At 32.0% G+C, this 26,773-nt stretch overlaps 2 protein-coding genes across 2 annotated transcripts; one reads left to right on the forward strand and one right to left on the reverse strand.

Moving 5' to 3' along the window:
- Positions 1-406: 406 nt before the first annotated feature.
- LOC134248909 (protein FAM177A1-like) lies at positions 407-3,010 on the reverse strand. Its single transcript, XM_062731303.1, has 5 exons — positions 2,907-3,010; positions 1,787-1,942; positions 1,205-1,271; positions 864-961; positions 407-448 (listed from the first exon to the last, which is right to left on the reverse strand). The coding sequence occupies exons 1-5, from the start codon at positions 2,940-2,942 to the stop codon at positions 407-409; spliced, it is 399 nt and encodes a 132-aa protein (XP_062587287.1). The 5' UTR covers positions 2,943-3,010.
- A 15,098-nt stretch (positions 3,011-18,108) lies between these two features.
- On the forward strand, positions 18,109-20,029 carry LOC134248922 (uncharacterized). The gene is made up of 2 exons (XM_062731310.1): positions 18,109-18,161; positions 18,313-20,029. Exon 2 carries the CDS (start codon positions 18,551-18,553, stop codon positions 19,772-19,774), a length of 1,224 nt encoding a protein of 407 aa, XP_062587294.1. The 5' UTR covers positions 18,109-18,161; positions 18,313-18,550; the 3' UTR covers positions 19,775-20,029.
- The last annotated feature ends 6,744 nt before the right edge of the window (positions 20,030-26,773 follow it).

Raw genomic sequence — 26,773 nt, forward strand, 5'->3', positions numbered from 1 at the left:
TAAGAAGAAATCTTTTTCAAGAGAAATGTAGTCTGTATTTAAAAAAAGGCAACAGGGCTAGCATTTTTTTAAAAACTTTACAATGGACTTTAAAGAACCAGAGATTCTATAATCACATATTGTTAATTAGTGAACACCACCATTCATACAAAAAATTAGAAATATAATAAATATACAAATGTATTATATCTGATCCCTTCTTAAATCCTGATGAATGCTTTGATTTGGATTTTGCCCAGTTTTCAAGAACAAATTAGTTTTAGTAACAGTGCATTGAATATTCCTTAGATCTTTGGTGACTGCATATCTATCAAAAATGACGTAATTTTCTGGCTAGTTTATATGACGTCACAAATTGCGACAATTTCCTCATATTCTGAAAAAGTGTCAAAAACAATTTTTAAAGCTATTTTTCAATATTTAATATAGAGCACTTTTCTCTCTCCTCCTAAAATATGCAACATTATATGATAAACTGTTTCTGAAAACAAGACAGGTTTATATTTTTTAATCTAGGAGGGTAACATGTATTTTTCTTCCCGGAAAGTACTAATTATGCCTGTTTTGAAATTAAGAAACTGAAAACAATAATAAAATTTTAAGTTATGAATACGAATGAAAGCAAAAGCTTTATAAGCTTCAAATTGAAAATCAAGTGTTGATCAATCAATTGGTATATCTTCATGCCATTTTATGGAAAAATCAAATTTATCAAAAAGTTCTAAAATATGCTGACAATGGGTTCTAAATGGAGTGTACAGTAATTTTCATCCAAAGAAAGTTTTAATTCTTTTTCTTAAACATCAGCAAATAATGGCTATTTTTCTTCATTACACACTGATTTTCCTGAGATACAAACTTACCTCTTCTTTAAGACGGTAGTATTCATCTATTGCATACTGATATTTTGGTGTGGTGATGCCAAAAAACCATGCTAGCTTTTCTCCACAAGTGTCTGCCACTATCCAAAGTATATAGAAAGTTATAGTAACAATTTTTTGGTATGATATTTTAATAGATTTCAAATTAGACTTGCTAGTTATATTCATAGAAAAAAAAAATTATCATTGTTTTCTGGTACTGATCTGAATGCTGATACAAAAAACATTCCAATTAACTACTCTGACTCAGTAATTATAAGAGTTGTCCTGATGATCAGTTTTAAATCTTTAAATCTTGTAACTGTAATTTAATTGCATTATACCATATAGTGTTCCTTTTGCTGTGTTCACAATGTAATACCAAAACCAAGGCAACCAATTCAGCTCTTTCTAAAATAAAAGATAAATATGTAAAACAGCAAGTAATCAGCATAATTTAATTTTGGTATATAATAGTTGTAAGTTCTTTTGTAAAAGGGGCTCAGGACTTTTAGAAAGTTAGCAGCTAGTAAAAATAGCAAGTGATAAAAGCACCTGAAATTATGAGAAAACTGTTGTTAAATACAGACTGTCTCACACCTGCATCAAATAGAAACATCATGTAAATTCAGACTCTTTTAATTTGAGCAATGTTAAAGGGTTCAATGTTACATTTGATGTATTGTTAAATTGTAACTGAATTCTATTTTTTGACAGTTTTTTTTAATGCTAAATGCCAGAGTAACCTTGAAGACCTATCCATTCTTTTATATTATATAGTTTTCCACATTCTGTTGGAGCCTTCTTTTAAGTAACTGTTAGTACAATATTTATTTCTTGTAGAAACAGTTGACTCTCTAATCTGTAAATGAGCCTAGGTCTCTGTACTTTTGAGTACTTAGATCAGATTATATTACAGTCCTTACCGGGTTGATCTTTGGTTCTGGGGGTTTCTCCTCCTCTTCATCTGTTGAGTATTCTTCTAAAACTCCATCACTGCAGTAGATCAACCTCCGTGGAGTTTTCTTTTTGGGTGGTTCAGGGTCACCCTCCAGTGAAATGTTTGTAAAGTCACTAGGTTCCTATTGAATTTAATTCATTAATTAGTACTCAGTCCAATTACATTAATTAGTTTGTAACTAATTTTATTTCCTAATTGTTAATCATGATAATATAAATGTACAAAATATTCAATACAGCGACGCTCGTCGTCACTGCGACATGCACTACAAATTTTGTGTCAGAACAGAAAATTCCGACTATTGCACAGCATAAAAAATTTGGAAAAGAGTAAAATGGGAAAGAAATGCAAAGTCAGAACACAAAATAAAGCCACGTTCACGCGAGAATAACGACAAAAGTTTTAAAATAAACTTGCCTTGATTTAATGAATTAATCTGCTTATTGCAGAAAAATAATCATAAACTGATTGAAATCAGCCCTATTACTTTTAGGCATTGAATTTGAAATTAACAACATTAAAATTTGGGAAATCTATATTTCTGACAACAGTCATGTAACACAGTACCAATGACACATGCGGTTGATGCATTCATTTAAGCAAAGGGACTTTCATTTGGCCATAAAAAAAATGGTCGCAAAACAAGAATCATATTATAAATGTATAAAATATTGAATACTGTTAAAAATACACATGTACTGGAGAGACAAATTTTGTGTCAAATCCCTTGTGATGTTGGAATTGGAGTCATTTTAAATTTTCCATCCTAAGAATTTTACACCAAGCCTACTAAATATGCCATATTTGAACTTTTTCTAGATACATAATTCAAACATAATTCAAACAGAAAGAAGTCCAGAAAGACGACTTTAGTTTTACTTAAGCTTGACTGCTTGAACAACTTCCTGAAAACACTGCACTGTACACTGCTGTAGATGTACCTTTTTTTAATTTCCTTCATGACAAAATGATACAAGACAACTACATTTGCTGATTCTAATTAAAATTTTGGAATATTTCTTGAATACTCCTGACCATTTATCAACTATTTTGACAAATAGATTTCAAAATTTAACAATTATTACCACTGGATTCGCTGACGAGGATGCATCGGTAGCCATTTTTGTTTACAACTGTTTGTCTTTTCAAAGTTTCGATTTATAAAACGCAAATAACGCGTATCTAAACGTTTTACTGACCACAGAGAAATTTTAACGAAAGTAGGTCTGTCCCTTTATGATTCGAGACGGACCGCTGACAGATAAGTCGGACCATAACAATGTCGGATTATAACAAACTCGGACTAAACCGAACTATAACAAACTCGGACTACCATATATATATATCTTTATTAATAAACGGATCACTGTTTAAATATGAAATTAATTTGTATTTTGTTAGATAACTATTGTTCAATTTATATAATATATAATAGATATTATCTGTAATGTTTTACCAAATTCAACAATTTTGAAGGACAGATTTGGAGAACAGTTCCCTCCCTTCAACCTTTTATACCCCCCCCCCCCCAAAAAAAAAAAGAACGAATACTATATAGGCGCTCCCCATGTAATTCTGTAAATGACGTATGATAAGTATATATAGGTCTACCCCTCTATACTATAAAATATCCAAGGGGATATTTTATAGTATAGAGGGGTAGACCTATATATACTTATCATACGTCATTTACAGAATTACATGGGGAGCGCCTATGGAATACTTTAACCATTCTTTAAAAAATTCCAAGTTTTCAACGGAATTCAAAAGATTTCCAAATAACATTCTATTATTAATCCTAAGGTACACATTTTGTACAGCATCAGATTTAAAACGAAAGAGGAAGTATTAATAATATTATAATAATGTATTGTGTAGAATGGGTATGTATTGTATCTATTATTTAGGAGCAACACAATTTACTTTATGTATACAGTTTGCTACCGGGTTTTATGTATACACTGTAGAAACACTGAAGGCAAGGACTGGATAGGAAACAATGGGTGCGTTCACAGTTCTGCCGTTGGTAGACAAAAGTTGCCGTTGGTAAAATTAATTACCATTGGCATGCCACTGGTACCAATGTTTTTTGCCAATGGTATGTTTTTCTGCAGACAGTCTAGAGTGTGGTTAATGTTGGTAAATGACGTCACAGCCAGTTATGGACATGGCAACAAGCTAGAAAGACATGGATCCTGGATTCACAATGATATAAACTATATTTCCTCTAAGCCTTTTTAACAAATCATGCCAAAATCACATAAAAATCATATCAAACACTTAAATTCACGATTTTGAAGTATGATTTAGACATGATCCATTAAATGGATTATATAAAACTCATAGATATGGCAACTAAAGAAGTGTGATCCTAATGTGGGTTGTTTCTCGGATATGAGTCTGCTATGAATTTCTTGCGATTCTGACATGCGCCAGTAACTTAGAAGACAAAGAAATCTGTAATTCAGTATTACCAACGTCTCCATTGGACTCCCATTGGTAACATTGGTAAAATTGTTACATTTGTATGCCGATATCCGTTCATGGTTTATTGGTACAGTTGGTACCATTGTCAAATTATTGCACCAATGGTATATTGAAAGTTGGTAGTAATGGTAGAACTGAGAACGCACCCAATGTAAATGAAAATTATCTCATCTACACCTATTTCTGAAAAATATATTTCAGATACATTAGATACACTGTAGCATCTTTCTGATCATTTTTTTTCTCATTCACTCTTTAAACATGTAATATTGATATAACTGTCGAAACCACCAGAGAGTAACGGGAACCTTATTAGGTATGAAAAGGTCTCCATTTTTTCTCCAAAAGAAAGCAATTTCTACAAATTTTGAAATTCCTCATCGGTTGAACTTTAAATGTTCAAAGTAGGCATGCGTCAAAAATTTGTGTTTTTTCAATTATCATGTAAAGTAAGTGACAGATGTCTTTACAATTCATTTTTAGAACCAAAAGATAAGACTTAAGCAGAGGGCTTTCTTACGACACGTGTTCCGTAGTCGCTGCCTCGTCAAAGAGAAGGATGACGAGAAAAGAGACATCGAAACAGGAGTCCAGGAACTGGTGGAGAAAATATTACATACTGTAGCTGAAAAAAGTCCAGAATTCCAATTCTCCAAAAATATTACCCGTCGGTAGCTTCTTTGAAGGAACCAAAATAGGTTCTGTTAATGAATTCGACTTCATGGTGGTTTTGAAAACACTTTCAACACCAGATTCAATAATTCTTCAAAGCGGATGCAATCAGTGGTACTGGAAAATTCAACTCAAGTCCACAAGTGCCCTAATTGACATTTTTCAACCTTATTTGCTCCATTGTCATGCCACAAATCATATGTTCGAAAATTATTTTGGAAACCGACAGTCATTTGCCTTGGATTTCTGGAAAAAAATTACCGCAAATCTGGAGGCTACACAATTGGGTGTAGAAAAACATCCAGGAAAGATATTTACAATGCATCCTGTCGATTTGAAATAAAAATCATATTTCAATTATGAGAAAAAGTTCCATATTCCGGAATCAGACTATAAAGTAAAAAATCCGCTTGTCCCCATAGAAAATACGACTATTGGCGTTGATTTAATGTTGGCAATTGAACATCCGAATCTAGAAATGGTTGCCTCTTTTTCTGACTTTCCACCTGATTTTAAGGAATTACTTCTTAAACATGGATGTCACATTGTAACCAAATCGTGTCATGTGGATCATTTCCCGGAACCACCATGTTTGTTTATATCGTTCGCGGCAATGGAACTTGAACTTATGAAGAACATGGACGAACATCATAAAGAGACATATAAAATTCTAAAATCTCTTTTGATAGGAGAAAACGATTTAACAGGAAAGTGTATGAATGTCTCTTCGTACGTGCTAAAATCAGCTTTCCTATTTCATGTGTACGGGGGAAATGAATGTGTACATTGTAAACTACACGCCCCATGTATACATGATATTTTAGACTATTTGGCCAATTCACTCTTTGACATCAAAATGCCGACATTTTTTGCCAGAAGCATAAACACCTGGGGTTATGTCTTAGAAGTTCCGTGTTTCGCATGGCCAGAATTTAAAACTAAATGTTCATCACACGAAGAACTGACTGTTATATTTGCACTTTGTTGGATAAAATTATGGCATAGAATTATAAAATATATGAAAACAACCATTATCGAGGCATCTGAATTAAATCAGGATGAATGGATGCAAGTTATAGATAGGTGTGAGTACATGAAGAGAACAATCTACTATGTGATTGAGAGATATAGATCGAGTTCTCTCCGAGAAGTTTTCCAGGGACATCTTTCCAAGGAAGATTTAGCTGGGAAAACTCTAGCTCTTTGTTCTGATGAATTATTTATTGAATAAGTTCAACAAATGGAAAAATATCACAATATCAAACTTGGATATATACTCTAAAAACAATAATTTCAGTATAAGAGATTAAGTTGCCAAATTATCTTGATTTTTGTATTGCCATCATGTTTCACAAACATTTGTTTTCCAATATTGTACATGAAAATCTTGGCTTTATTCTTTCTAATTATGACCAGAGTTTAAAATTCTAGCATTTCTAAGTTTATTTGATTAAATATGTACATTTGTAATATGCTTATACTGTTCGCATATGATGAAGTTGATTTTTTCTTTCTTCTGTAAAATTGTAATTGGGAAAACATGGGCATAATAAAGATAGAAAAATAGATTTGATTAATTATTCAGTAGATCTCTTAAATGAATCCGTCATTTCGCGACCATGACAAGGAACACACTGCAGGTGTGACAGTCGGCAGAGAATGCTCACTCCTCCATGACACCTGATCCCACTATGTATTGGAGGTTCGTGTTTGCTCTGTTCCAATTTGGTATTGTTTAATGGGCATTTGATCTTTAATACTGTTGAAATTATCTCCATATATTTCATCTCAATGATATCGTACCCTATATTGAAAAAAAATTCTGCGATAATCACTTGCTGTTGTCTATGAAATTCCATCTTGGTTCTTTACACTCATTTAAAAGACAACATTGTTTTTTTTTGGTTGTTTTTTCTTAAAAAAAGCTTTTTAGAAGGAGAAACAATTTTGAAATGTACAATTTAGACATTTTCAAAGAAATGGTTACAGAGAGAAAAGAAATGCATAGCGGATGTGACTTGTCGACAGAGGATGCATATTCCTTCAAAGCACCTGATCCCACCTCTGACGTTTCTGTGTTTGATCCGCTCCCGATTTGTATCATTTCATTGAACTTTTGAACTAGTATACTGTTCAATACTTATGTACTTCATTCATATTTTGATACCGTTCAGTATTTCTATACTTCATTCATATTTTGATACCGTTCAGTATTTCTATACTTCATTCATATTTTAGGCTCTCTCCTGAAATGTATGGCTGTGCAGTTCATGACAGCATGTCAAAAGATATTGTCTGCAAACGTGAAATTATGTACCAAAACATTTATTCAGTTGTGTATAGTTATATTTTCTTTGTAACCTAAGGATATGGTATTTGGTAAAATTATTATATAGAAATGTTTACTTTTTGTTCTCAGCGCACCCAAGGTTGGCAGACATCACCTATAATATATTTCTGAAGTAAAGTATCTGAATTTAAATATGCAAAATCAAAAGCCAGAAAATGGAAAAATCCGTCGACAATTCATCGTGTAATTAAAATAATTAACAGTATATAGTTTGGAATGGTCAGTCAGCATTTGGCTTAATGATAGATTGTTCTTGGTGACAAGGTCATTGTATTGACCATAGTACTTACGAAATGATGACTTTTAACAAGACTGCTGATATTCTTGTTTTATCAACTTGTTCGTCAATAACTTACCTTATGTTCTCCTTCGTTTCACTCATCCGAAAATAAAATATTTCTATTCTAAGTATCTTAGTGAATAAACAACAGAACACAGATATAGAGTGTGATGAGCGCCTACCCAGTTAACACAAAAACATTTTAAAAATGTTTTTAAAACATCTTCAAAATGTTGCGAAAACATTTTAAAAAATGTTTTAATCACGTGATTTTGTATGGTTTTTTAAACGTTTTTAAAACATTTTAGTGAAATATTTCAGCAAAATGTTGTCAGAACATTTTCTTAAAATGTTGCAAAAACATTTTCATTAATGTTTTAATCACGTGAATTTGTATGGTTTTTTAAACGTTTTTAAAACATTTTTGTGAAATATTTCAGCAAATGTTTCTGGAACATTTTCTTAAAATGTTACGAAAACATTTTTGAACAATGTTGTAATCGCGTGATTTTGTATGGTTTTTTAAAATGTTTTTAAAACATTTTACAAAATATTTCAACAAATGTTATCATAACATTGTTATAAAATGTAACAAAACATTTTCAAAAATGTATTTTTTCACGTTTAATTTGTTTGGTTTTTAAAACGTTTTCAAAACATTTACGTCGAGGTTACAAAAGTATTTTTACTGAAATTTTACTTTTCTCATTAAATAATGATATATTTATATTTAAAAAGAAAATAAACACAAATTATATTTATTTTTTGAACCTTTAATACAAACCCATATTCAATATGTTAATCACATTTAAATTCCATTCTCGGTACAAGTTTTTATTTATTTTCTTTCAAGTCACCGGATTTTTAAAGGGTGAAAACGGCGTCTAATCCATTCACTGAATTTTGAAAGAACAGAATCACAGAAATCCTATGTTCACAGTATAGGTCGAACAGAGCGGCGGATCTATAAGACTTAGTTAGAATCAGGCTGATAAGGAATCCGCCCCTCGGAACGAATAGCACAACCTGTAAAGATAAGGAAAGTTGTGTTTGTATCAGCGTTCTACATATAATGTATCTTAAGATGATCAATGAAAATATACAAAAAAATATTTTAAATAATTATATCAAATTTAAGTTCTTTCCTCATTTGCATTGAAAAAAGCAGAAAAATAATTACTATGACAATATTACTGAAGAGTAATAGTATTTACGTACACCTTTGCCTTCACCAAAGGCGGGTTTTTTGAATGGGGGGACTTGAAAATACGGATGATGCAATCAACACCATGCTGTAAAGAAATTTCATTTTTAAATCAACATATTGTTTGATGATTTTAAAACATTCCACAAAGACAATGAATACTTGAATTAAGGATTAAATTGTGTTGACTTAAGAATGAAATATTCATATCAAATACATGTGTATAACCTTAACGCTTTGTCATTTCTTAATGCTACATACATCTGTACAAAGTTATTGATCATGCACTGGTAGTATAAAAGTAATTTTTAAATGATCTTTTAAAGTCTATGATAAAGGAATAATTCTTACCATTCAAAGTTAATAAATCCCGAGGTTATTATTGTTGTTATATGGTGCAAAGTCTTCTCATTCAAATCGGCACGGAGTAAGCGCGCACATCTTGTTTACCAGAATTCAAAATTTGGCCTAGATAAGCTGCAAACCACTATACTCTATAACGCGCTGCCCAGCAGGAAAATTGCATAATAGGTTATTATGACACTGAAACTGACCAGTGTGCCAATCCCTATCTAATGCCTCAGAGTAAAATCCTGGGAGTGGATCACAGATATGATTAAGAACATTTTTAAAAAATACATTAAGAGTTTTATCAAATGCTTATGATTTTTTACATTTTATTTATATTTTAAATTTTGTGTTTGCCTATCCTTTCATTTATTGATTTTTTGATTTGTTTTAATTAAAGGACTTTATATTTGTCTGTTTAATCAATAAGCCAAAACTAGAAATCATTATAAAATACCGGAAAAAATCTTTCAATTAAAAAATCACTACAATTCCTCATTTCAACACTATTCTTTCTATATATTCTTTTTTTACTTCATAAACTAAATTGTAGGAAAATCGCAATCATACATTATTTGAATGTTTTAAGAACATTTTGATAATAACATTAAAAAATGTTGCAGCAATGAAAAATGAAGTCTTTAAAAAAGGAAAACACATTAAATTGAATGTTCTAAAATTATTCTCACAATATACTTTTAAAGTTTATAAATGAATTTAAATTGTGCCGCAATTACATAAATGTTTCAGAAACATTTTGAAAATGTTTCCAAAAAATGTTACAAAAACTATAAATGTTTCAATTGTAGTGAAAATAATTATTTTAGTTAATGTTTAAATAAACATTTTCACTGCCTAGGCCGAAAAGTATCCGGAATTTAATGTTTATAACTAACAGCGATATTAAGAATGTTTTAAAAATATTTTAAAAATATTCCTTACAATTTCTTCAGAAACGTATAAGCAATGTTTCAGTTTTACAGAAAAAGAATGTTTCATTTCATGTTTTAAGAACGTTTTTTAAAACGTTTTATAAGATCTTTAATATTTGGAAGCTATACATACTCTTAGAAATGTTCCTTAAATGAATTAAGAATGTTTCAAAAACATTTTGACAACGTTCCTTCCAAATGTTTCAGAAACGTATTCATGCAATGTTTCAGATTTATAGAAAGGGAATGTTTCATTTCACGTTTTTAGAACGTTTTTAAAACGTTCTATAAAAATCTTTGATATTTGAAAGCTAAACATACCTTTTGAAACATTTTAAAAACGTTTCAAAAATATTTTAGAAAAATGTTCCAAAGGGATTTAATCATAAGCTTCTTGAAAACATTTTAAAAATGTTTTTAAAATGTTATAAAGAGAAGAGGAAATGTTTTAAAAATGTTTTTAAAATGTTTAGTCTGAAATGTTTCGAAAAAACCTTTTTACAACACCAATAAAATGTTTTGAAAATGTTTTGTGCTACCTGGGTATCAACCAGTTTATTTGCGATATGTACAATAAACACGCGAAATTATCAGAGATGCACTGGAAGCAGACCCCAAGAAGTAATTTCCACATTACAATCTACAAAATACAATGTAAAATATTAAATATACATATCAAAATTATGCATCATTCTAATAATATTTTCATTTCTTTGTTTTCCCTTTGTTAATGTCTGTCTGCCCATACAATTTTAATGGTTAAAAGTACAAAAAATGAATTTATTTTCATTTAATTAAGATTAAATTTACCAATTATTTCCAAAAATGTATAGTCTGCCATATTATTTAAGGTGGGAGACATAAATAGACAGAAGCATATGACAACATAAAAAAAATCGTACATTTTTTGTAACAGCATCATGAATAAAATTGATTATTATGTAAAAACTGAGTCAAATGCATAATTGTGATGCTAAAAATTCCCAATACTTGCTACTGATAAAATACTTCTGAATTGTGAATATAAGAAAAGTATTTTTCAGTAGAAGTACAATAAAGAAAAAGCCTGGATAAGCTACATGAGTAGGCGTTATTGCCCTTGTCAACATCTTTTTTTTTTAATTGAATAATTGATTAAATAAAGGAAATATGCATTTTTGAAAATCTTTTTTCCAAAATGTATTGTTCTTTTGAGTATAATGTCACAGGGTCAATCGTTTCAGAGAAAACGCTGGATTCGAGTAATGAATGAATGAGTGCACGAAGTTAGTATACATGCATACTAATTATCAGATAGAGGTCTGTCATTGGTCCACTGGTCGTACTCGTATACCTGGTCGGTTGGGAAGCTAAAAATAGAAACCTCACGTGACAAACAAAACATTCACACATGGCACTCATTCACACAAACAGCGCTACGTTTGATTAGCAATGCGCGCTAATCAAATATGAATTATTCACAAAGTATCTAATTAAATATCAACTGTGACAATAAATTTAATTTACTTTTGTAAAAACCTATGACATCACAGGAGGATGGAATTTCCTTTACTCTTTGAAAATTAATCGAGTTGATTTCATGATAATTTTTATTTGTTAGAAGTACTCCCAAACCGGTACTACTTTGTATTTTGTCTCCCCCTGTAATTTGCCCTTCTTGTTATTTTGTTCATTCTATTTTTCTCTTTTGTTTAATTTCCTATATATGACTTTTTCTGTTTTTTTCTATGTTACTTTTTTCATTTTTGTTTGTGTTTTTTTTCTCTCTTCTTTTGTACATTCTTTTATTATCACTATTTGTTTTGTACCTTGACCTAAATGTAGGGAGAGGGCTAAAATAGGCTGCGCCTGCTGCCCAATCCTATTCACAATAACATCTGTGAATAAAATATTGTTTAAATTTAAATTAAATGATAATTCTACTGGAATGTAAATTTCACCAAGCGAAAGATCAGGAACCACGGGGGCTTTGTATGCATGCAAATGTCCTGGCATACCCAAAAAACTAGACAGTGATTCCTTTAATAAATCAAAAAAAGCGTGTTCGAAACTGGGTGATTGCTCGTCGATGACCACTTCACGCCTGACCAGAACCTTATATATTGTGACCTAACAACTACTTTTCATTATACTTGCGCATGCCGAAATAGTTCAAACAATACAACTAATAGAAATTGATTTATGTTCTCCTTCATTTCACTCATCCGAACATAAAATATTTCTATTCTAAGTATCTTAGTGAATAAACAACAGAACACAGATATAGAATGTGTTGAGCGCCTATCAACCAGTTCGACGACAAAGGTGCTGCATGCATTCAACTGCAAAAGAAATGATCGAAGTATAGCTGTAAAACAATTTTGTTTTTAAAGATATATAAAACACAGCAGTGAAGAGGAAACACAATATGATATTTTAGAGAAAATTATGTTTGAATTTCGGCAGTAAAAACAATTATTGTTCGAAACTGGAATATGTGTTAGAATACTTCTGAACTACAGGTTTAATAAAAGTTTCTTCCCTCTTCTAAACCAAAATCACAAGAATGTAAGAACACCAATTATTTGATATAATGTTATATGTCCACTAAATGTTATAATATGCTTCATTAATTTACATTTGTCCGATACAACCTAGTATTGTTTTTGTATTTTGATGAATTATATTAAGATGATTATTAAGATAAATAAACGGCAACAATAAAGGATTGTCAGGCAATGCATGAAATTTGATTTTAATCCAGGACTTCTAAAACCTACAAAAATAACATGTGTATTTGTATGTTTGTTATCAATCCAAAATTCAATACTAAATCCTTCATTTAGAGTTCCGTGTCCGTAAGTCTAGGCTCCTGAATCTCTAATTATTTTCCAATGCGAAAAGCTACAAATGATCTGAAATTTAAAATAATAGTTATTCATATACTAGTACTCATCTAATTAAAAAAAAGCATATAATCTAAATCATAAAATGTTATTAAACAGTATAAAATTATTCACAATGCCCAATTCAGGCTTAATTTTACAATATCTTTTACGGACAATTCACATTAAATCATTAGTCCCATTAAGGCTAAATCATAAAGCCCCATCAAGGCTTATCAAAATTGCCTCATCAAGGCTAAAATACAAAAGCCCCATTAAGGATTTGTCATAATTGCCCCATCAAGACTATAAAACAAAGCCCCATCAAGGCTTATCAAATTGCCCCATCAAGGCTAAATTACAAAAGCCCCATTAAGGCTTAGTCAAAGTTGCCCAATCAAGGCTAAAAAACAAAAAGCCCGATCAAGGCTTATCAAATTGCCCCATCTAGGCTAAATTACGAAAGCCCCATTAAGGCTTAGTCAAATTTGCCCAATCAAGGCTAACATACAAAAGCCCCATGAGGCTTAGTCAAAAATGCCCCATCAAGGCCAAATTACAAAAGCCCAATTAAGGCTTCATAAAAGAAAATTGCCCCACCAAGGCTTAATCTTAAAAGCCCCATTAAGGCTTAAACAAAATTGCCATATAAAGGCTCAATTACAAAAGCCCCATAAAGGCTGTAATACATTACCCAATCAAGAAAAACTGCACTGTCAAAGCTGTTTACACACTTTCCAATAAACTGAAACATAATCATAATAATATACATTAATTGTAGGGATGTCAACGAGTACCCGGTTAACCGGGTACTCGATCGAACGTCCGAGTATCGAATACTAAAATCGGTACTCGGTTACTCGGATGTATATTTTTGAATGTTTTTAAACTTATTCATTAATGCATTAAACAATCTGTTTTATAACTTAAAATGCTCCTTGCACTTGTACATGCAGTAATTAGGATTTCCTACGCCTCTAAATGACCGTAATTGCTTGTGACAGTGTTTATACAGTAATTATCGTGACCAAGCACCTGTTACCTGGCTTTTCTCACCTTTGGCTGTCTTCTACCCTTATTTTTGGTTTGCTTTAATTATTTGTTTTCACTGAACATCGTTTAAAGTCTAATTTATTTAAATAAATTAAATAATTTTGTCAATTCTCCGAGAAGCCGTAAATGATATTACACGTGCGATTGTTGATTGGTTGTGTTTGATTACATGCCAAAACAAATGGTTGAAGGCAAAGGCTTTAAAATACCGATTTCCTGGACGTCAAACGCAACAAAGTTACATTACATTTACGAAGTAGATCTTTTTTTTTTTTTTACAAAAACACTGTGAACCTCTTATAATTTTATTTCTTGTGTTTATCTGATATTTAAATTGAACTTCAAAAAAATGTTATTTAAATTTCGTCGTAACAAGTGCTCATCATTCTGACAACAGAAATACATTTAGGGGTAAACCTCCAATCAGAGCATGTGGTTTTATTTCTACAAGAGTTTACAATGTTTTACAGTCATCAATTGACTTGTTCATATTTATTTACACTTTTACCGAGTACCCGGGTACTCGATCGAAAAAACGTCCGAGTAACCGAGTACTAAAAATTGACCGATTTGACATCCCTAATTAATTGGTTTCAAAAAATAAATTCGACTTGAATTTTATCATTGTCTATTAAAAGTGAAAAATATATGATTAAACTGCAAATTTCAAAATTAAAAACATCTACTAATATAACGATATTTCTCCTCAGAGTCCACACTATTTTATGAATTCAAAATAGAAAAAAACATTTATTTATTTAATTTAACAGAGTATGATTTTAAATATTCAGGAATAGTAAACTATGTGTAGGTTACATAGATCCTATGAACAGAATGCTATAGCGTTAATTTCCATGAAAGCTTTTTATGCACAGTGGCACTATAATAAAGAAATACATACTTGCTATATTATTATCAATCATCCAAATAGAATTGTTTTAATAAAACGTTATCATCATTCTGAATTTTATATTGGGGTGTAAATTTAAAATCGGATCCGTAAAAGAATGGACCTTCCCTAAACAAAAATGAATGTTAGTATTAAAAAAAGTTCATTTTAAGTGAACAATATTATAACCACTGCGTAAAAAATACATAAAAATGGTTAAAATACATAATTATGATTATGTTCCGTAGACTTCTAAGATATGAGAAATGTTAATATCAGAGAAATCATTTTACTTTATATGTACAATTAAAATGCCTGAATACACAAGGAGTTATTGCCCTTGGCAACACTTAACACTTTTAAAGGTTGAATAATTGATTATATATGAAGAAAATATACATACATTTTATAATTCTTTTACGAAACACTTATTTGCATTACATCTGTTGAAAAGTAATTATCCAAAAGGTTTCTTTTAGTATGAAATTAGATTAATAAATTTTTTGGAAGATGGAAACGCATAAAGCATAAAACATTACTCTAAAACTTACAAAACACATTCTCTGCAAGATAAATTTTTCAGAAAACAATTACAATGATTGTGATATTATTTCATTCGTGAATATGATATAGAACAATTCTAAAAATTCTCTAATTAAAGTCAAAAAGGTGCCGACTTCCATCTAGGAATATTTCAAGTACCTATGCTTTGCACAAAATCAAATGTTAAATAACTCTTGCAATAAAATTGACAGGAGGTGCTGTGTATGCAGTTATTACCTTCCAAAATTCTGCCCATACGAGCGGGAAACTGTCAAGGACTGTGCTTTCTAACCAGGATACTTCTTTTCTTTACTCTGAAATACCTTGCCGAAGCTTAAAATCATCATTGGCATCATAAATAATTGAATTGTCTTCATATTCATGTAAACAATCCCATTATCCTTAATACGTAAAAACTATAGTTTCATTTATTCGATTGAATAATTGTTTCTATTCTGTTATTTTCCAGCAACTTAACTGCTCTTTTAATGTCATTTTCTCTATTTGCATTTAATATTAAAATTCATACTATATTTACTTACTTTAATACTGAAAGTCAAATACCTTTCTCTCCATCGTTTTCTTACTTAAATTCAGTTCACAGACAATTTCTTGTTTTTGTCATCTTACTATGCCCTCTCTTTTTGTCGGAGAAAATGTATTTAATGCATCTTCAGTTGTAAAATCGTCTCCAGAACTCTCTGTAGAGCCGGATTGTTCACTTTGAGACAAAACATGAATAGCCCGCTCCTTTCCCACGTGGCTAAAATTCGACTCAGTCATACGTGCTACAGGTAAAAGCGTGTTCGAAACTGGTTGATTTCTCGTCGATGACCACTTCACGCCTGACCAGCACCTTATATATTGTGACCTAACAACTACTGTTCATTATACTTGCGCATGCCGAAATAGTTCAAACAATACAACTAATAGAAATTGATTCGTTTTAGATATCATTCATATGTAGAGAGTGGTCTTGCGCTTCGAATCAACTGAGAGATATGAACCCCCTTTGCAGGTGGTAAAGGTATATTGCTGCATAAGTAAGGGAAGTTGACGATTGAAAAATGAAAGTCATCACGTTTATCATAAGGCTTTGTTGTAAGATAACCATTGAAGTTGTTTCAAGTCATTTTTAGTCATTAATTGAGTACCATATTAATTTGAAATGGCATTGGTATATACGTACACACAATACATGTACTTGATTAAAAAAAAACACACCAAAAACTTATGCTGACGTCAGAAAACCTATCGTTCTTGATTATATATAGATAAATATATATATAGATAAAAGTGAAACATGAAGTAATGGCATAAATGAAACACATGGAGATAAGGAACAGTATATATATATGAATAATATCTTTTTTCAAGAGTATCGCCACTTCAAACTTAGAAAATATAGCTGGTAAATCCATATAACAATGTGAAATTGTGTCATAGTTAGCAAGTCCAACCAGACGTTCTTAGAAATGCGGATATAGCATGGAGTCAGGTAAGAATGAAGTCGACAATGTCATTATAAAATGTTTACATAACACTTTACGATTAATAAGCAATTTTCTGTTCATATTTTATTAACTTACATTTAACATTTATGTACATTAACCTGATTCATTCGCGCAAAATGATAAAAAAAATATTAAAGAAATAAAGTCCGCGTTTTCATGAATGATGCAGGATAACCTCCGAGGTCGAGAAACGTTGTTTGAAAGTTAAAAGCCGAGGCTTTTATATTTCATACTACATTTCTCACAATGCTTTTTTATCATAAATTTGTTTTTGTCACATGTTATTTTGTTTATGTACAATGACAAAATCAGTTTTCTATTTGCTTCAATTGAACGGAATCCAAAACATTTATATATGACATTCTCTTATTATTACGAAGGTAAAATTTTTTGTATATACAATGAAGCGCATTGAAGTGGTAAAATTTCCCGTTTGAATGGAACGTTCTGAGCTATCTTTAGAACGTTGATTGTCATACAATGATACGCCCATTTCTTTAGAAAGGAGAAATCGGTAAAATGGTTCATTCGAATACCCGTAGAACAGGTATTCCATAAATATAATAGCCAATCAAATTGACGGTCTACATGAACACAGAGTAAGCACGTGTTCGACCAAAACATGTGTTATGGAAACTCCAATAAACATGATAAATTCATAATTATGTACAAATTCGTTGCAATACGTGTTTTACAGAAGCTGGAACTCTCTAAATCTCTCTTATAATTTAAAAAATCTCCATTTCGGTGTAACTCATGTTCCTTGTCGCAAAGAATGGGGTGTTCTAAAACATTACGACGAATATATCTTGTTCGTTTCTAAAGAAATGGGCGTGTCATTCTGTTATAATTGACGTTCAAAACATGACTCAGAACGTTTCATCCAAACGGAAAATTTTACCACTTCAATGCACTTCATTGTAGCATCAGATTTAAAACGAAAGAGGAAGTTATAATGATATTATATGTATCAGTGTATAATGGGTACGTACTGTATTTATTATTTAGAAGTGCAGTGACACAATTTACTTTATGTACATTTTTTTTAAAATCTCATCTACATCTGTTTCTGAAAAATACATTTCAGATACATGAGGTAGTATCTTTCTGGTCCTTTTTTTCACATTCACTCTTTGAACATGTAATATTGATATAACTGTCGAAACCACTAGAGTGTAACAAGAACCTTATTAGAGAAGAATACGTATCCATTTTTCTCCAAATAGAAACATTTTCTACAAATTTTTTAATTCATCATCAGTCAAACTTTAATTGTTCAAGGACTGCATGCATCACAGATTTGTGTTTTAATTATCATGTAAATTAGGTGACAAATGTCTATAATTAATTTTCAGAACCAAAAGATAACACGTTTAAGCAGAGGGCTTTTTTGCGATACGTCTTCCGTAGTCGCTGCCTCGTCAAAGAGAAGGGTGAGGAGAAAAGAGACATCGAAACAGGAGTCCAGGAACTGGTGGAGGAAATATTACATGTTGTAGGTGAAAAAAGTCCAGAATTCCAATTCTCCAAAATATTACCTGTCGGCAGTTTCTTCGAAGGCACAAAATCAGTTCTGTCAATGAATTCGACTTTATGGTGGTTTTGAAAACACTTTCAACACCAGATTCAATAATTCTTCAAAGCGGATGCAATCGGTGGTACTGGAAAATTCAACTCAAGTCCCAAAGAGCCATTGATATTTTACAACCTTATTTGCTCCACTGTCACTCCACAAGTCATATGTTCGAGAATTATTTTGGAAACCGACAATCATTTCTTTTGAATTTCTGGAAAAAAATTACCATACATTCGGAGGCAAGAAAATTGGGTGTAGAAAAACATTCAGGAAAGATATTCACCACGCAACCTGTCGATTTAAAACAAAAATTATATTTCAATTATGAGAAAAAGTTTCATATTCCGGAATCAGACTATAAAGTAAAAAATCCTCTTGTCCCCATAGAAAATACGACTATTGGCGTTGATTTAATGTTGGCAATTGAACATCCGAATCTAGAAATGGTTACCTCTTTTTCAGACTTTCCACCTGAATTTAAGGAATTACTTTTCAAACATGGATGTCACATTGTAACCAAATCGTGTCACGTTGATCATTTCCCGAAACCACCATGTTTGTTTATATCGTTCGCGGCAATGGAACTTGAACTAATGAAGAACATGGACGAACATCATAAAGAGTCTTATAAAATTCTAAAATCTCTTCTGATAGGAGAAAACGATTTAACAGGAAAGTGTATGAATGTCTCTTCGTACGTGTTAAAATCAGCTTTCCTATTTCATGTGTACGGGGGAAATAAATGTGTAAATCGTAAACTATACGCCCCATGTATACATGATATTTTAGACTACTTGGCCAATTCACTCTTTGACATCAAAATGCCGACATTTTTTGCCAGAAGCATAAACACCTGGGGTTACATCTTAGAAGTTCCGTGTTTTGCTTGGCCAGAATTTGAAACGAAAGGTTCATCACACGAAGAACTGACATTTGCATTTTGTTGGATAAAATTATGGTATAGAATTATAAAATATTTGAAAACAACCATTATCGAAGCATCTGAATTAAATCAGGATGAATGGATGCAAGTTATAGATAGGTGTGAGTACATGAAAAGAACAACATACTATGTAATTGAGAGATATAGATCGAGTTCTCTCCCAGAAGTCTTCCAGGGACATCTTTCCAATGAAGATTTAGCTGGGAAAACTCTAGCTCTTTGCTCTGATGAATTATTTATTGAATACGTTCAACAAATGGAAAAATATCACAATATCAAACTTGGATATATACTCTAAACAGTACTTTCAGTATCAGAGATTAAGTTGCCAAATTATCTTGATTTTTATATTGCCATAATGTTTCATGAACCTTTGTTTTCCAATATTGTACATGAAAATCTTGGCTTTATTCTTTCAAATTATGGCCAGAGTTTAAAATTCTAGTATTTCTAAGTTTATATGATTAAATATGTACATTCGTAATATGCCTATACTGTTCATGCATATAATGAAGTTGATTTTTTCCTTCTTCGGTAAAATTGTAATTGGGAAAACATGGGCATAAAAAAAAGAAAAAATAGATTTGGTTTATTATTCAGTAAATCTCTTAAATGAATCTGTCACTTCGTGACCATGACAAGGAACACATGGCGGATGTGACAGTTGGCAGAGAATGCCCACTCCGCCATGGCACCTGATTTCACTTCTGATGTATTGGAGGTTCGTGTTTGCTCTGCTCCAGTTTGGTATTGTTTAATGGGCATTTGATCTTGAATACTGTATAAATTATCTTCATATGTTTCATCTCAATAATATCGTATCCCATATTGAAATTAAAGAGTTTTATAAGAAATAAAAATTATTAATCTGATTGTTAAAGAAGTTTACCTTGCCTGTAGTTTTAATTCTCCTCAGATGTATTCCCATAAGCAGGGTATTGAAAAATTCGGTGCTAAATCAACGAAATTATACATGATGGAAGCTACTGTAGATCACTTAATTTTCGCAACACCTTATTTTCGCGAGATAATCATTGACTCTTTACAAACGAGACAAAATTTTCACGAATTGTGGTCATTGCTCTATATAATCTTAAGGAATTCTATTATACGCGAGAATGAAATTTTCGCGAGCATACGGTCTCGCTAATTACGCGAAAATAAAGTTCTAGCGAATAAAATGTGATTTACAGTATATTTTTATCAAATCAGTCCTGAAAAATTCAAATCAAAATGTTTTATACTTTTCAAAATATCGAATTTTATACAAATTGAGATTATGGTAGTCGCCGCACCTACATAACGTCATATGACGGATACACGCCGTCATACACCTTTAAACGCTTCCCCTTCACATTGCTTCGTTTCATTTAAAAATATTTGAGATTCACGAACACATTCACTTATTTCACTTTTTAAAAGAATTATTGACATCCATTGTATACTATTTCTATGTATAATTTAGTCCTTTGTCAAAATTCTTTGAACAAAACCATAAGAAAAACTTTAGTTTCTCATACCGCTCTAACCGTGACACGTCTCTCTCTTTTGACAACGTAAGACACCATTGAACGTTTCCGCCTGAACTCCCTTTTTCTATGGGGTGCCGTTTTAATATTTTTAAGGTATTTTTGATATCAAAAAATCATTTTGTGATATCAGAAATTCGATTTTATTTTTTGATATCAGAAAATATATTCTTTGATATCAGAAAATAAGCAAGATATTTTGATATCAAAAATCCGAATTCCTGATATCAGAAAATCATTTTCTGATATTAAGAATTCCAATTTAACATGTGTTAAAATAAGGTTACAGGCACTCTTGTAAAATATTCCCGACACCAAAGTAAATTGAGTCTTTTTTCTGAAATAAACAATTAACCAGCCGAAATTAAAAATTAGATGTGTTTTCAACGATCGTTTTCATAGGTAATTTTTGAATTATTTATTATAAATTGATTTTGTTAAGAAGATATAATCGAGTTTATCAACATACTCTTTTTTATGTTTGCCATATTGGGTCTTTACGTTTACCATAACGGGCCTCCATACCCGTAACCATGCAGACAGAAATAATCTTTTTCTTGTTTAATGCCATAAACCCTTTCCAGTCCTAGTTGACAATTGTAACAAGCATCAATTTGTGCACTTAAATGAGGAATAAATGAGATTCAAACAGGCTTAAATACCCTGTAATCATCGGTTGCTATGTTAAAAATGCAACTTCCGTTAAAAAAAGAGTGCTCGCATTATTAAACGCAACGGTAGAAAATTTATTAAAATTCAAAACATGCCAGCATGACAGTTTTGATCATTTTAATACCCACTATGACTTGCGGTTCAAACACCTTGCATGGTATCGGATGAAATTGAGGGTATCTACGGCAGGAAATATAGCGTAATTTCACTATAATAGTGAGATACCACTATTATAGCGGAATTTACGTTTCCCCCCAACCTGTTAACAGCAGCCATTAGTTTCTCCAATCGCATACATAGGCGTCGGAACCGGGGGGGGGGGGGGCATTTCAGATCCCCCACTTTATTTGCAAGAATAGACATTACATAGGTATTAAAAATGGGATTTTTTTTTTGTTGTTTAGCCCCCCTCCCCCCTCCCACTTTGATTAGCCCCCAACTTTCAATTTCCTTCCGACGCCCATGGCATATTTGTGTAAAGTGATGTTACATCACAGCTGACCAGCATGTACTCGTTGTGTAGTAGCAGAAGTTCATTCTTCATCGTGAAGTCTGAGCTATCCATAAAGTTTGTGCTTAAGATATGTGTGCAAACTAAATGATTAAAAATATATATAGTCAATAGTGCAAAAGAACGACGGCATCCAGACATGTCTTAAACTTATCAGAACCCTGTGAAAAATACGACGGCATCCTAACATCCAGACATGTCCCAAACTTATTAGAACCCACAAAGTTTGCAACAAAATTGTGTAGCGGGAAGCTGAATGGTCTTCACAGGGAGCATTCATTAAATCGATCGTACTTTTACTTGGTTCTTATTTTCTGATATCAAAAAATCGATTTTGTGAAATACTAATCATTTTTGATATCAAAAAATCATTTTCTGATATCAAAAAGGGGAATTTCTGATATAAAAAAAAAATGATTTTTTGATATCAAGAATTAGTGTGTCTTGATGTCAGAAATACACGTTATTTTATGAGAGTCAAGTATTGCAATTCTTGATAATCAAAAATTTGATTTCCTGATATTCAGAATTCTTAATTCTTTTTTGATATCAGAAAATTAGAATTCTTGATAATCAAAAATTCGATTTCTTGTTATCAAAAAATCATTTTCTGATATCAAAAAATCGATTTTTTGATATCAGAAAATAAGAAAGATTTTTTGATATCAGAAATTCGAATTTCTGATATCAGAAAAAATTTTTTGATATCAAGAATTCGAATGTTTGATATCAGAAAATGATTTTCTGATATCAAAAAATTTATTTTTTGACATCAAGAACTATTTTTTGATTTCAAGAAATATTTTAAGATATCAAGAATACGATTTATTAATATCAAGAATTTCTTTTTTGATATCAGAAAATACCTCAAAAATATTAAAACCACGCCTAATATTTTTCGGCCTTCCTGTCCTTTGCTGATCATTCAAAACCCATGACCCGCCAGAAATCGTGAAACCATCAAAAAAACAAGACTTTTTTTACAGTCTCTTCTCTATGTGTCTGATTTAGCATCGTAACTTTCTATTGGCGATTCCCCATTTTGAACAAAAATGCATTTTAGCATTATCAGTGTGGATTTTACCATTTCTACATTTTCTTTGTTCAATACATCAGATTCAAACAACAATGTTTATGATCAAAAAGCAATGACGTCATTTTATTTTCAAGTAAAGACTAGAAAATATCGTAAAATTTGTCTTTTAGGGTGATTAGACGCTTTTTAGATGTTTTTTTAAATGTGTTTGTCTTTTTTAATTCTTACAATATACTTTAAAACGTGACGTTTAGTTGTGACGTGGCGACACCCCTTATCTTTAATGTTTTAAATTCTATAAAATTAATTCAATTAAACATTATTAAATTAAATTTTCAACGTTTGCTTAGATTTATTTTTATGCATATTGGTACATTATATTTGATAATGTGACACCAAATATTTAAGATATAGACATAGTGACATTACTTTTGTGCCAACCCTTGTGAAAGAAAAATATGTCCTCAGTTTATAGCGAAAAACAAATACTACCCTCAGAAATTCCAATAAGTCGTTGGAAGACATGATTTAATAAAAAAGAAAACCTACATTGATTTTGTCAATTAGAAATTTAAGCATCTTTTTTTAGTCCCTTACCGGATTTTGAAAAGAACAGTAAGGAATGTTGAAAAGTCGTACGTTTTGATGTTATTGATATAGAAGAAATATATGGAGATAACGAATTAACAATATTCAAGCTTATAAGTCCATTTGATTAAACAATATAAAATTGGAGCGAAGGAAACACGGACCTCTTAAACACTTGAGATGGGATAAGGTGCTATGGAGGAGTGAGCATCCCCTGCTGACCGGTCACACCCGCCGTGTGCTCCTTAATTGTCATGATCGGGAAAATAGAAAAAAATTCTCGAAAATTCAGCGTGTAATTAAAATAATGAACAGTATAGTTTGGAAACGTCAGTCAGCATTTGGCTTAATGATAGATTGTTCTTGCTGACAAGGTCATTGTATCGACCATAGAACGTACGAACTGATGACTTTAAATGAGACTGTTGATATTCTTGATTTATTAACTTGTTCGTCAATAACTTACCTCGTTTTAAATATTATTTTCTCTTTTTATCACATTTCTTTTCTTGTCATAGCAAAGAGTGACATTTTATGATCATGCATTTTAAGTTTCATGACGAAACCACATTTAATAAGAAAACTATGGAAAAATAAAGAAACCATGTTAATTAGTTGAAAGATCACCTTACATTTTAGGCAGCAGAGAATACACCTTGTTTGACGATGTTCATGGCCCGTTCCCAAATGTCTGCGTTAAACAATCAGTGCTCTACTTTACATGCAATAACTATTTTTTTTTTCGATATAGAGGGAATTAAAACTATCTTTGAATCTCGTGCTTTTAAAAAACAACTATTCTATTAAAATATAGTGTGTAATGTCCTTTCTGTATTCCTTTCCCAGTCTCTGATGAATATAAAACATAGCAAAAATAATTTCTTACATTTCTATGCGCCGGTACGCGTTCGACGACGTAAATTTCATCAATCTCATTTCGAACAACACTTTGAAAATCATGACACTAGTCGTCTGTTTCTAAAGTTATTTATACGAAATTTTGACATATCATTAAGATTTCGATTCTGGTTTCAGTGATTTAAATTTTAGTTCAATCTTTTACATAGTACTAAAGAAATAAAAACAAATGTAAAAGTTAGATGCCTAAATTATTCCGAATTTTGGTCGTGCGCCGACAGACCATATCGGCCTTCATATAAATCGTCCCAATATAATTAATATGAAAGATATATATTTAAGAATTCATAATTTTAAAGAACATCGGATGTATTATGTCTATGCAAAATTTGATTGGTATTGGTTGCGTGTTAAAAAAGTTATAAACATTGTTTACGACTTTTTGGGACAACCCTCGTATGGTGTAGAGAGGTCCATGGAACGCAGAAGGATAAAACGTACGCTGAACTAGGACCTGAGGTCCCCTGCTCAGTTCACGACTATCGGGCCTGTTTACTCCGCTACAAAATGTAGTGCGTTGCATACGTAAAGTGAAAATAGAATAAATCGTAATACTGTGAAGCCTTTAAAGTGTAAAACAAACAACTTTTTAAAAGGAATAACCATCTGATGGGTATTAGAAAAGATAGAGGGGGTGGAGGGTGGGTGCTGAGCAACATTAACTGCAATTTTATGCGATATATGATATATAAGCGTTTAACATTTATGGATTACGTTAGGTGACCTGTGGTCTCCCCTATGATTTTATTCCATGTAACGTTATAGTACACATCAGTAGGGGACAACAGTAAGGTGACCAGAGAACAAGTAATATTGTACATCAGTAGGGGGACCAGAGGTCACCTTATATTGTACATCAGTAGGGGGGCATCAGTAGGGAGAGCAAAGGTCACCTTATATAGTACATAAGTAGGGGGACCAGAGGTCATCTTAAACTGTACATCAGTAGGGGAACAAGAGGACGCCTTAATGTACATCAGTAGGAGGACCAGAGGACACTTAATATTGTACATCAGTAAGAGGACCAGTGTGTCACCTTATATAATACATCATTAGGTTGACCAGAAATCACCTTTTACTGTACATGTACATCAGTAGGGGGACCAGAGGTCAAATTATACTCTACATCAGTAGGGGGACCAGAGGGCACCTTATATTGTACATCAGTAGGGGGACTACAGGTTATTCTACATTCTACATATGCAGGGGGACCAGAAGACACCTTATATTGTCCATAAGTAGGGGACAACAGAAAGGGGGGCCTTTAATTCTACATATATAGGGGGACCAGAGGTCATCTTAAATTGTATGTCAGTGGGGGGACCAGAGGTCACCTTATACTGTACATCAGTAGGGGACATCAGTAGGAGAGCAGAGGTCACCTTATATTGTACATAAGAAGTGGGACCAGAGGTCACCTTATATTGTACAGCAGTAGGGGGACCAGAGGTCACCTTAAATTGTACATCAATAGGGGGACCAGGAGTCACTTTATATTGTACATCATTTGGGGGACCAGAGGTCACCTTAAATTGCACATCAGTAGGGGGACCAGAGGTCACCTTGTACTGTACATCAGTATGGGGAGCAGAGGTGACCTTTAATTCTACATATGTAGGGGGACCAGAGGTCACCTTATATTGTACATCAGTAGGGGACAACAGTAAGGGGACCAGAGAACGGCTTATGTTGTACATCATTAGTGGGACCAGAGGTCACTTATATCCTACATCAATAGGGTGACCAGGAATCACCTTATATTGCACATCAGTTGGGGGACCAGAGGCAATCTTATATTGTACATTAGCTAAAGTTGGGGGACCAGAGGTCACCTTATATTGTACATCAGTAGCGGGACAAGAGGTCACCTTAAATTGTTCATCAATAGGGGGACCAGGAGTCACTTTATATTGTACATCATTTGGGGTACCAGAGGTCACCTTATATTGTACATCAGCTGTAGTAGGGGGACCAGAGGTCACCTTAAATTGTATATCAGTAGGGGGACCAGAGGTCACCTTATACTGTACATCAGTAGTGGAC

This window comes from Saccostrea cucullata, unplaced genomic scaffold, assembly GCF_032062105.1.
Source record: "Saccostrea cucullata isolate Sc308-1 unplaced genomic scaffold, CSIRO_AGI_Scuc_v1 ctg62, whole genome shotgun sequence".
NCBI lineage: Eukaryota > Metazoa > Mollusca > Bivalvia > Ostreida > Ostreidae > Saccostrea > Saccostrea cuccullata.

Coding starts and splice junctions, on each gene's coding strand:
- LOC134248909 (XM_062731303.1), bottom strand. CDS start 2,942: ATGGCTACCGATGCATCCTCGTCAGCGAATCCAGTG. Junction 1,272..1,786: donor CAGAACCAAAGATCAACCCG/GTAAGGACTGTA, acceptor CTTTTATTTTAG/AAAGAGCTGAATTGGTTGCC. Junction 449..863: donor ACTACCGTCTTAAAGAAGAG/GTAAGTTTGTAT, acceptor TGCATATTTTAG/GAGGAGAGAGAAAAGTGCTC.
- LOC134248922 (XM_062731310.1), top strand. CDS start 18,551: ATGGTGGTTTTGAAAACACTTTCAACACCAGATTCAATAATTCTTCAA.